Raw genomic sequence first — 10,001 nt, forward strand, 5'->3', positions numbered from 1 at the left:
ACTGGCGCAAGTGCGGAACGGCCGGGGGGTTGTGAGATAGATATATGTATATGAAGCGCCGTACTATCTCATATGGTAGCACGACTTAATCCAAACAGGCCGGTGGATAATCTCTGGAACCGAAATACAGTCGTATATGGCGAAAACTCAAGGGTCCAGCGCCAACGTAAGGAATTGAATATATTGGATGACACCACCAAGTGGAAGCTTCTGGCGATGAGTCTATAGGCGTTGCTTAGCTCGAAAAACGAACGATCACGTGTTGGAAAGACGTCCAGGGTCCACTGGCATGATGAGGGGAGGGTATTGGCTGGCGGGGCATAAATCGCCTCATGGAAGATAGTCAGGCACGTCATGAATTGGTGCCTACTCCGGATCCATCACCTTTTATCTGGATATCCAGTGTATTAGTAGAAGGCTTCTGGATCGAGGTTTGCTAGAGAATCATGGCGAGCGAGTTTTAGTGTATTTTCTGGTCGAGACTTGTCATGAATCTTATCATATGTATATTCAAAGAGGGATGTTTTCTAGATCTTAGTGTAGATATACGGAACAAATCTTGACAAAGTATTCCTCCATTTCATCAGCTTTGTTTTTAAATTCACTGCGCAAATAAGATTAAGCAGAAACTTTCATTTCTCATTTGCAGCTCGCTCAGACTGCTGAGTTCTTGTGGCAACTTGCGTCTTCAATTCATCATGACCCCATATTGTTCAGACCTTGTAATAAATGCGTGTATCATAGAACCCATGCCTGGCACTCGACTAGTAGAATAAAGGAGATAACCTTCAATGTAGTTGCCATTAAACCTCGTCCAATCTGCGAATTAAAACAGACCGTATGCGGCCGTCACCTTTCACTGGAACTTGATGTTTCTCACCCTTTGACTCTTCAACCACACTGAACTCCGGATCCTCTGTCCCTTCCAAGTCAGGCCAGTCGCGCCAAACCTCGACTCTTGAGCTTTGTGCAATCGGGTGGGAAAAGTACAATTGCAGTACACGACGGGCCTGGTCCTCATCGCCAATTTCGAGTAGTACCACTGTCGGCTTTAAGAGCTCCGAGATGTCCAAAAGCCGAGCATAAAAGACATCCGCTGCGTTGCATCCACTCGGACAAGGAAGGTTGTTAGTCGGCACTAATGCAAGACGTGGTTCATATTTTCGGACTGAGTATCCGAGTTGTCCGCGACCATGATGCCAGACGTCCTCCGAGATGTACGGAGGGTTAGATACAAGAATGTCCCAACGAGTCACTGCGAGCTGTTGCATGTCGCTGTCGCTAAAGACGTTCGCCGTTGTGATGTCAAGCCTCTTATTTCTGGTTGGCTTGATCAATTTTTGAAGTTCGACATTTCGGGCAATATTTTCCTGCGCGAGTCGAAGAGCCACGGGAGAAATGTCCACTCCCCTCACAGTCATATTCTGAACCGAATGCTGAAGGGACGAGAAGAAGCCAAGAGGAATACAGCCAGTTCCTGTGCAAAAGTCGATTAGGTTAACACCGTGTCCGTTTTCCCTTACTTGTTGACCTAGCAGCTGTCCTGATTTGACAAGGTTTGCCAGGTGGAAAGTATACGCTTCAGTTTCTGGTCTGGGTATCAAAACACCTGATTTACACTTGATGTCGAGAGCACCAAATGGCTGCGAGCCCAGAACATACTGAAGAGGCACGCCGCGCCCTCTTTTTTGACAAAGGTCATCCAGGTGCCACGATTTTCTCCGCGACCATGTTTCATCCACATGGCTCTTTATCCATCGTAGTTCATTCTGAGCTGATGCTAGATCTCGGCACGCTGGTAATAGGCTTGCAAGGTGCGGCGAGAGGCGACTAGCGCGCCTCAACAAAGACGGCTGAATGCGCGGCATTGGAACAGAAACTCATTGTCGAGCCGGCAACTTTGAGTTTGAATGCATAGACCGAAGTGAATGAAGTGGAGGAAACATGAATTATCTAATGGGGTGATGCACTGTCGGATTACAGAGAGTCAGCCTGTAGAGTTGATGCCAGCTATTTTAGCCGAGTATTAGCCTTTTTGTCGCGTCTTGAAGCTTGAGCCTCTCTGGAAGTTACGACTCTGCTTCACGTTGCTTTGTTCTCAACTTGTTATCACTTAACTCAACATTTATTTTTCACGTTTTTGGACCTCTACTTTCTAGGTATTCCCCATATCAACCTCCATTTTCTTGTGCGAAATCGACGATAAAGAAGACGGACTATCAAAAATTTTGGACTTTTGCTACGATTGCCACTTTACCGCCAAATATCGATTTATTTAACATCATTATCAAGAACCAAAGATGAACGCCCCTGATCGGTAAGGCTACTCTTTTAAACCCGCTTCTTTGCTTGCTTGTGTTTTGCATGTCTTTTCTCGCGACTTTTCTACACAAAATCCAGTACCAAGACAGAGACATCCGGATTCTCATGGGTCAACCCCTGTTTTACTTGGGGTAATGAATGTATAGTCTCATCAAGTGATATGAGGCCCAAGGACTTTGCCAGTCTACATGCATTATGCCGTACTTCCAAGACTGTCGAAGACCAGCCGTTATCCTCGCAGACTATCGGCCACTCTCACGTACCCAGCGGACAGTTCATTTGTTCAACAAGCGCTGCTCAGAATGACAATACAGTCGACTTGCCATTAAACATATGCACTCGGTGTTTTTTACATTCGAAACCTCACTTCAAAAGCGGTTTACACCAGTCTTCATGTGGGTTTTCGCTGCTGCTCAGTTGCAGCTGGCGGCCAGGTGGCAGATTTCCTTCCAAAACAACACCATGAGATTTAAACCTCCTCAAAAGAAAACATCATAAGCCCAGTGCCTTCTTCCAACTCCCCAAAACATCACCTCTTCTGCTTGGTTACTGTAATCCTGTTCACCATGGCTGGCATCAATCCCAAGCATTTCAACCTCCAAGACGACCCGTTGCGTTACTTCGAGCTGTTCGACTTGGGTAGTTGCTAACATTCTCAACAGTTTCGAGCTCTTCCTCCTCGGAGAGGGTGAGAAGAAGATCGAGGAGAAGGTCTTCTCTGGTAAGTTTATCTGTCGCAAGTCTGCGGTGCTCTCACGCTCACACTATCACGCAGGAATGTCCAATACCTCGGACTTTGTTCTCATGAAGGAAGACCACACCCTTGGAAACCTCCTTTCCGAGCATCTCAAGATGCACCCCAATGTTCATATGGCCGGATACAAGAGTAAATGGCCTTCGTCACTTTGGTCCCTCATTAGGCTAACCACATCATAGTTGCCCACCCCAACGTTCCGGAGCTTTTTATCCGAGTGCAGACGGACGGGACCATCACCCCTCGAGACGTTTTTACCTCAGTCTGTGAAAAGCTCATTAACCAACTCGAGATGTTGCACCAGGAGTTCACGCGAGAGTGGGAATTGAGGCGAATCACAACTGCCGGAGAGCAAGGCAACATGCAGAACGGTCACTAAATCGTCTTTCTTGAAGTCGATCGTATCACGATCATTTAAAAACAAACAGGCACCATGGGTGGTCGGCGTTTGGGGGCTGTAGATTACTGCTTTTTATTTTTACCAGATGTAAACTGGAATGAACTCAAGACTTAGGACTCTTCTGAGCCGCACACTGCGATCCTAATTCCTATTTGATGCCAATGTCACAACACCAATATTAAGATAGGCAGCGCGAAGTTTCGACTCCGTGATGGGGATGATGCTCGTCATGAGTCTTGATTGAATAGGCTTGCGGTGTTTCTTTGACTTATCCGTCTCAATCTCAAGCAGCCCCTTCTGGGCCCTCACCACCGGGGATCAACTTGACGAAGCATATTAGCAAAGGGGCCGAATAAAAGCTGCAAATAACGTACCATGCAAATGTTGTTACCGTTGAGTAGAATCTTGGGTAGCTTGGTGTGGTTTCCCGAGTAATCACTGTTGGGATTAGTTAATGCCCGAGCAGGAAGGGGTGAGGGATTGCTCATACAACTCAGTCACATCCTCAAGGACCATGTCTGTACACAGATTATTATAAACGAAAATATATTAGGAAGAAAAATACTCACTGACGTAGTCATCGAATCCAACGAGTGTTCCACTGAATTCTGCCAGCTCATCAGTACTACGTCTCTTGACAGCAAACGCTCATCTTACCCTTATCACCCTTCATGATGACCCAAATTCTAGAGCCGACACACTTGTCGATAAGCTCTAAGTGACAAAGTCAGTATGTGAGGGTATACGCTAACAAGCGCTGGTTGCAGAACTCACCGAGGGGTAGCAGTTGGGAGGCCATTGTGAGGATTTATATGACAAAGATTTGGCGGTAAAGAATTTCGGTCTGACAATGCTCTCACTGAGAGACTGCTATTATAATTCAACGGATAGTCTCTGGTAGAGGTGACCAATAACTGAGCTCGTCTCTTCGAGTTAGGCTGAAGTCGTCAACTTGATCGCAAAGTGGGATGCCAGGGTAAGGTAAGGTGTGAATATAGAGCCTCCACTGGTACGTCCCCACGTGCTCTCGCGTTGGTGACTCAGCCAGACTTGCACACTCCACCTCCACCAAGCTATCACCAAAGCCAAGCCACCCACTAAACGCCCATAATCAATGATCGCTTTATTGACGCCATTGCCTAACAGAGTCCCCATAGTGTGAGTGTATCAGGGTCATGGGCGTTTGCCGCAATGGCTCTTCGACGCTGGCTACATTCCAACTCATTCACACCCCAATGAGACTTTCTCTACGGGGGTCTGTTGCTGGCAGTGTCTCAAGGCTCTCTCCCACAATAACGCGTCGCATGCTCTATACTAGGTAGGTCGGATGCCTACCTTCTCTTATTTAAAAATTATCCCTAACAGAAGGGCCCGTACAAAGAACAAATTATATATCAAACATGTCCCCAACTATTAAGAACCGGCTCTGGAATCCAGCATTCGGTATCAGGTTTTCCCCAGAGGCTGACCACCAGCCACCCTATCCCTTCTTGGATATAAATCGCTTTGTTCACACGCCTGCCTCCAGCTCCGAGGTCGTGCGTAACGAAGAGGTCGAGATCAATGAGTTCAGTGAAGATGAGGAGTTCGAGCGCGATGCAGCGGAATGGTTTGATCAGCAAGACCGGTTAGAGTTTCCAATGGTCGAATCTATCTCCGAAGGAACTCAGGTTGCGACAGACACAGATGGAAATCTGGTTGATGCTTCGAAGCAGGACGTTATTACGACAGAGACTATCACTGTTGCTCCTCCTTTGACTAGCTTGGACTATGCCCTTGATGTCGATCAATGGGAAGCGGCGCGGAAGTGCAAACAGGGCTCCCAGGAGTCCTTCTGGTCTTACAGGATGTATCGTCGTATCCAGGAAGATGGCGAGGAGCAGAGAGTCAAGGTCCACTATTGCACCTCCAAGCAGACTATGGAGTCGGTTTGTCGGCGATATTTTGCAGACGAGAAGGTCATCGGCTTCGATCTGGAATGGTTGATTAGGCATAGAAATACTGACCCCCGGGTAAACGTCTCGCTTATCCAGATTGCCAGTCCGAGTCGCGTTGCATTGTTCCATGTTGCCCTTTACCCCAAAGACGACTTTGTCGCTCCTACCTTCAAGAAGATTATGGAAGATGAGAGCGTGACCAAGGTGGGCGTGTGTATCAAGGGCGATTGCACGAGATTAAAGAACAATCTTGGTATTGAGAGCAGGGGAGTTCTCGAGCTATCTCATCTCTTCAAGCTTGTCAAATACTCCAAGTCCGGAGAGTTGAAGCGGATCAACAAGATCATGGTGAATCTTGCTGCACAGACACAAGAAGTTCTAGGCCTCCCGCTCTTCAAGGGGAACGACGTACGATCAAGCAACTGGATGCTACCCCTATCAGAACAACAAATATCATGTAAGTCAAATCTGACAATCTCGGTCCAATATAACGGCTGACCTCTTTATTTAGATTCTGCTTCGGACGCATATGTTGGTCTGCAATTGTATCACGTCCTGGAGCAAGAACGTTTGAAACTGCAGCCAACCCCCCCTCGGCCTGAATTTGTTGAGAAGGGCTTGCCTATCAAATTCTTGGCGGCTGATGATGTTGATGAAAGCGACGACACTTCAGAGTCTGGCGATTCCGAGGTAATTTCTGATGTCGAAGCTGAATTGGAAGAATTGGAAGTTGAACTTGCGCAAACCCCCACGAAATCAACGAAGAGAAAGACGACAAAGGCGACAAAGGCAACACCAGAAGAGACGAAAGAAGTGCACACCAGGGATCATCGTGTTATCGTCGCCGAAGACCACGCAATACAATACCGCAACCAGGAGCATGTTGTGAGAGTCACAATGAGTTCTCTACGCGCTTACTTCCTCTGGCACGACAACGAAGGCCTTACACCAGAATCTATTGCAGTTCTTCTACGGACTCCTCCTCTGAAAACCAATACTGTTGTGACCTATATTCTGGATGTTATTACCAGCGAAAAGCTGCCATACGAAAAGACGAGGCTTAGGGAGGAAGTGCTGGTACACCTTTCTCCGCAGACACAGTATTCAAATAAGTTCCGAGCATTGGTGGAGGCCGCCCAAGAGTCAGAAGAGGAACTATAGAATGTCTCAATTATACGAATATACAAGAATGTACCGGGTACACCTATCGGAGGTCTGGCTAGAAATCGAATTGGAAATAAGTACTGTATCATCTCGATTAATGGTTCGTGTTCGAATTCAGCTTGTTTTCGTATGTCTTCGGTAAGGCCGCATCCAAGGCATTTTCCAATTCCTACAGAGCGAAACGATGATGGGCTACCTTTCCAGTGTGGACTTCACGCACTTATACGTAGCAATGGCAACATCCGATATATGATCAACAAACGCTTTTCAATCCCTATCTATATTACCAAATACGTTATGATCCTGAGCCGAACAGGTCCCGTCCCCGGTTGATCTGGACCTTCTTATCTTCACCACCACTCACAATACCCCAAGTCTTATCCCAAGATACGCCCAAGACCTTGGCTCCATCACCAGCGGGAGGAAGCTTCTTGCCCTTAAGCCACTCTCGGCCGATGGTGTATACAGGCTCACTGACGCTGCCGCCACCCTCTTCCGAGTTACCCATTCTTGTGCTTCGCAGATCCCAGACACGGCATGTGCTGTCGTGTGAGCCGGAGACAAGCGAGTAGTCGTTCTCGGGCGAAGCGGACAGAGAGACAACCATGTTGACGTGACCACGCAAAGTCATGGCTGAAGTGCTGGAAGCTGACTCGCGAGGGTCGAGAAGAGTGATGTGTCGGGCCGACGAACCAGCGGCGATGAGCGACGATCCCGGAAGCGCCGTTGCGCAGAGGAGTGGGTGCATTGTGGTGAGTCGGCTAACCTCGCGCTGCGTTGTCAAATCGATGGTACGAACAGTGTGATCTTTTGATGCTGAGTAGGCAACTGTCGCATCGTTGGGGTGGAAGATGGCAGCAGTAACAGGCTCGTCGTGGACGGAAATCAGCGCGAGAGGACCACGCTGAGCGGTGTTGGCGGCACTCGCCAGCTTAGCTCGCTTGGTGCTATGCGCAGAGGGAAGACTCTCAGAATCAGCCTGGGGAGCTGTACGTTTTGATGATGTCCAAAGGCCGACCTTGCCGTCAGATGAGGCTGTGAGAATACGCTTGGTGGCACCGTTGACGTCGATGCTGTTGATATCCTTCTCATGACCCCACAACTCCATACTGGGCTTGAGGCTACCAGAGAAACCATCGTCAGACTCGCTGTAGTCCCAGACAATAACCTTGCGATCCAAACCGGCCGAAGCGAGCTGCTTTTGCGAAATCCACTTGACGACATTGGCTCGCTGGGTGTGACCACCAGCTCGGCCAGCTGGGGACACTGCGATCGCATCTCCAGAAGGGTTCCAGATTCTCACCAGACCATCGTAAGAAGAACTAGCCACTCGCTCGGGAACGTTTGCGCCGCCAGCCAAAAGACCTGCTCGTGAGGTTGCTGAAAGAACATCAACGCCGCTGACCCAGTCGTCGTGCTCGAAGCTCGCCTCGTAAACCGGGGGTAGCAGACTTCGAACGTACTGCAGAGTCAGAGTAGATTCAGAAGAGAGACCGTGGGTCGCGAGGTACTCTTCGATAGAGGTGCGGAGGAATGTGCCGTTGGCGAGGAAGTCGAGGGGAACGGGCGAGGATGTGTCCAGCATAGACTCGGAGTTGAGAATCCTAGAGAGGCCATATCGCTTGATATCTATAGATTGTTAGTATCATAAGTCCAAATAAGAATTAACTGGTTTCGGGGGTTCACTAACCTGCAGGAACGAGCAGCTGTTGCTTAGACTCGGGGAGTACCAAGTCTTGCTCGGTAGTGGTGAAGACGACCTTCACCTGTGTAGCGTCTCCCATATTTGCGTAGCTGTCAGGCTGAACCTGACGATTTTAGAGGTGTATTAGACGATAAAACGCAGAGCCTAGTAGTGCTACTGCTGATTTTGAAGGCGATTGAGCCCTGGGTATTTGTCTAGATTTTCGGTGCAAATATGTCGGTAGTAAATCGATGCGTAAAGATCTTAGCGAAATCTAGAAAATTTTGGAAATTTTCGCAGCCTTGCATTGGAGCGGCCCCACCACGGAAGCCAGATGCTTAAGTCACCCAATTAAAATAAGCGAGGCTACAGACTGTCATAACCTCTGACTTGCGAATTAGGCAATTTGTTGAGACACTTCTGCAGGCTAACAATCTGGGTTATTGCCGTCAATACTAAGATGGGATATTTAGCAGACCTATCATCAATACTGCATGGATATTCATGTACTATATGCCATTTAGATTTAACGGCTTTTATCTCTATTATGTTCAACCATAACAGTTATAAACGTCGCCATTGTTATAGAAACATGAGCAACAATCGACATTTTTAGCTGTTCGAGAATTGATTGCTTTCTATTCTCTTCAAAAAGGGCTTGGGGTACATGCAGCTTGTTGACATGGTCTCCAAGTAGAAGCTGTAGAGGCTGACGAGACAAAACAATAGGGTAAGGCATCTTAGTCAAACTTTATCTAGTGATTAGATTGTGAATGCTTCCGTTATCGTAGTGACTTCTTCTTATACGGTTATCTCTTAAACCACGTGCTATCTTGGCACGTCTAGCGAGGTCGTAATTATTGATTTTGAACTAGTCCCCGTCAAGATCGCCCTCATAGATCTCCCTGGTGGAGTTAAATTGGGCCAGGATCTTGTTTGAACAGGCATAGTCATTCCTTAGATGACTTTCAAACCATCAGCTAGAATTGAGTCTGATATCCAAGGAAATCAAGGAATTATCCCGTGTCTTGTCCTTTGTTAGAAACACTGATGACGCTTGGCTTTTGGTTTATTGTTATTTGAAGCACATTATCTCATGTTACGAGAGTTTGTTGCCAAGCAGAAATGACAATCCCTTTCCATGTCATGTTGCTATGGCATTTGATCCATTGTATACTTGGAGTTACAGCACATGTAAGAAATATGTCTCAATTGAGGTTGGAGGAGACGTGTTGGCATAGCACTTGCAGGAAATAAATACTTGGGAATTCCGTTGACGTGGGAGCTCATCTTATGTGTTTTGGAGGAGAGACAACGGGAGGAATAAGGGAGCTATTCGGGCATGGTCACCATGGCTCGGGGTCTCGGTAGAACATGTACCGCAGACTTTTGTACTGTCGCTCATATGATTTATGTATCTGTATTTATTAAAAATTCCCTTCTGTGACCAACTTCAAATCGATACCTGTTCGTCACAACTCATCAGATGCGAGACAGTGTCCGCTTACCCGGATATCGACAGCATGATACAGGGAAGTTGAAGACTTGAGAACCAAAAGGTTGCCATTGTGGGCCATTGACATGAGAAAACAGGTTACAGCACGAGTTAGTACGGAATCGTAAGCAAATATGTCTACGTGATGTCTTTATTCTAATAAGATGAGCAGCAGAAGGAGTTGAAACTGGGCTTGGGGGAGTTGAAAGGAGTTCATTAACATGTTGATCACTGGCATTTCCCCG

General features: G+C 47.4%; 5 protein-coding genes across 5 annotated transcripts; 2 read left to right on the forward strand and 3 right to left on the reverse strand.

Moving 5' to 3' along the window:
* Positions 1-674: 674 nt before the first annotated feature.
* Positions 675-1,744, reverse strand: FGSG_06817 (uncharacterized protein; the record flags this gene model as incomplete). Its single annotated transcript, XM_011328169.1, has 2 exons — positions 675-1,588; positions 1,663-1,744. 2 exons carry the CDS (start codon positions 1,742-1,744, stop codon positions 804-806), a joined length of 867 nt encoding a protein of 288 aa, XP_011326471.1. The 3' UTR covers positions 675-803.
* A 1,144-nt stretch (positions 1,745-2,888) lies between these two features.
* FGSG_06818 (uncharacterized protein) lies at positions 2,889-3,455 on the forward strand (the record flags this gene model as incomplete). Its single annotated transcript, XM_011328170.1, has 4 exons — positions 2,889-2,950; positions 2,985-3,043; positions 3,098-3,208; positions 3,259-3,455. 4 exons carry the CDS (start codon positions 2,889-2,891, stop codon positions 3,453-3,455), a joined length of 429 nt encoding a protein of 142 aa, XP_011326472.1.
* Positions 3,456-3,759: 304 nt separating this feature from the next.
* Positions 3,760-4,275, reverse strand: FGSG_06819 (uncharacterized protein; the record flags this gene model as incomplete). The annotated part of the gene is made up of 6 exons (XM_011328171.1): positions 3,760-3,798; positions 3,851-3,914; positions 3,967-3,994; positions 4,046-4,091; positions 4,123-4,190; positions 4,251-4,275. 6 exons carry the CDS (start codon positions 4,273-4,275, stop codon positions 3,760-3,762), a joined length of 270 nt encoding a protein of 89 aa, XP_011326473.1.
* Positions 4,276-4,787: 512 nt separating this feature from the next.
* Positions 4,788-6,574, forward strand: FGSG_06820 (uncharacterized protein; the record flags this gene model as incomplete). The annotated part of the gene is made up of 3 exons (XM_011328172.1): positions 4,788-4,794; positions 4,858-5,870; positions 5,925-6,574. The coding sequence occupies exons 2-3, from the start codon at positions 4,877-4,879 to the stop codon at positions 6,572-6,574; spliced, it is 1,644 nt and encodes a 547-aa protein (XP_011326474.1). The 5' UTR covers positions 4,788-4,794; positions 4,858-4,876.
* A 251-nt stretch (positions 6,575-6,825) lies between these two features.
* On the reverse strand, positions 6,826-8,361 carry FGSG_06821 (uncharacterized protein; the record flags this gene model as incomplete). Its single annotated transcript, XM_011328173.1, has 2 exons — positions 6,826-8,206; positions 8,268-8,361. The coding sequence occupies 2 exons, from the start codon at positions 8,359-8,361 to the stop codon at positions 6,873-6,875; spliced, it is 1,428 nt and encodes a 475-aa protein (XP_011326475.1). The 3' UTR covers positions 6,826-6,872.
* Between the last annotated feature and the right edge of the window lie 1,640 nt (positions 8,362-10,001).

This window comes from Fusarium graminearum, chromosome 4 (genome assembly GCF_000240135.3).
Source record: "Fusarium graminearum PH-1 chromosome 4, whole genome shotgun sequence".
Classification (NCBI taxonomy): Eukaryota; Fungi; Ascomycota; class Sordariomycetes; order Hypocreales; family Nectriaceae; genus Fusarium; species Fusarium graminearum.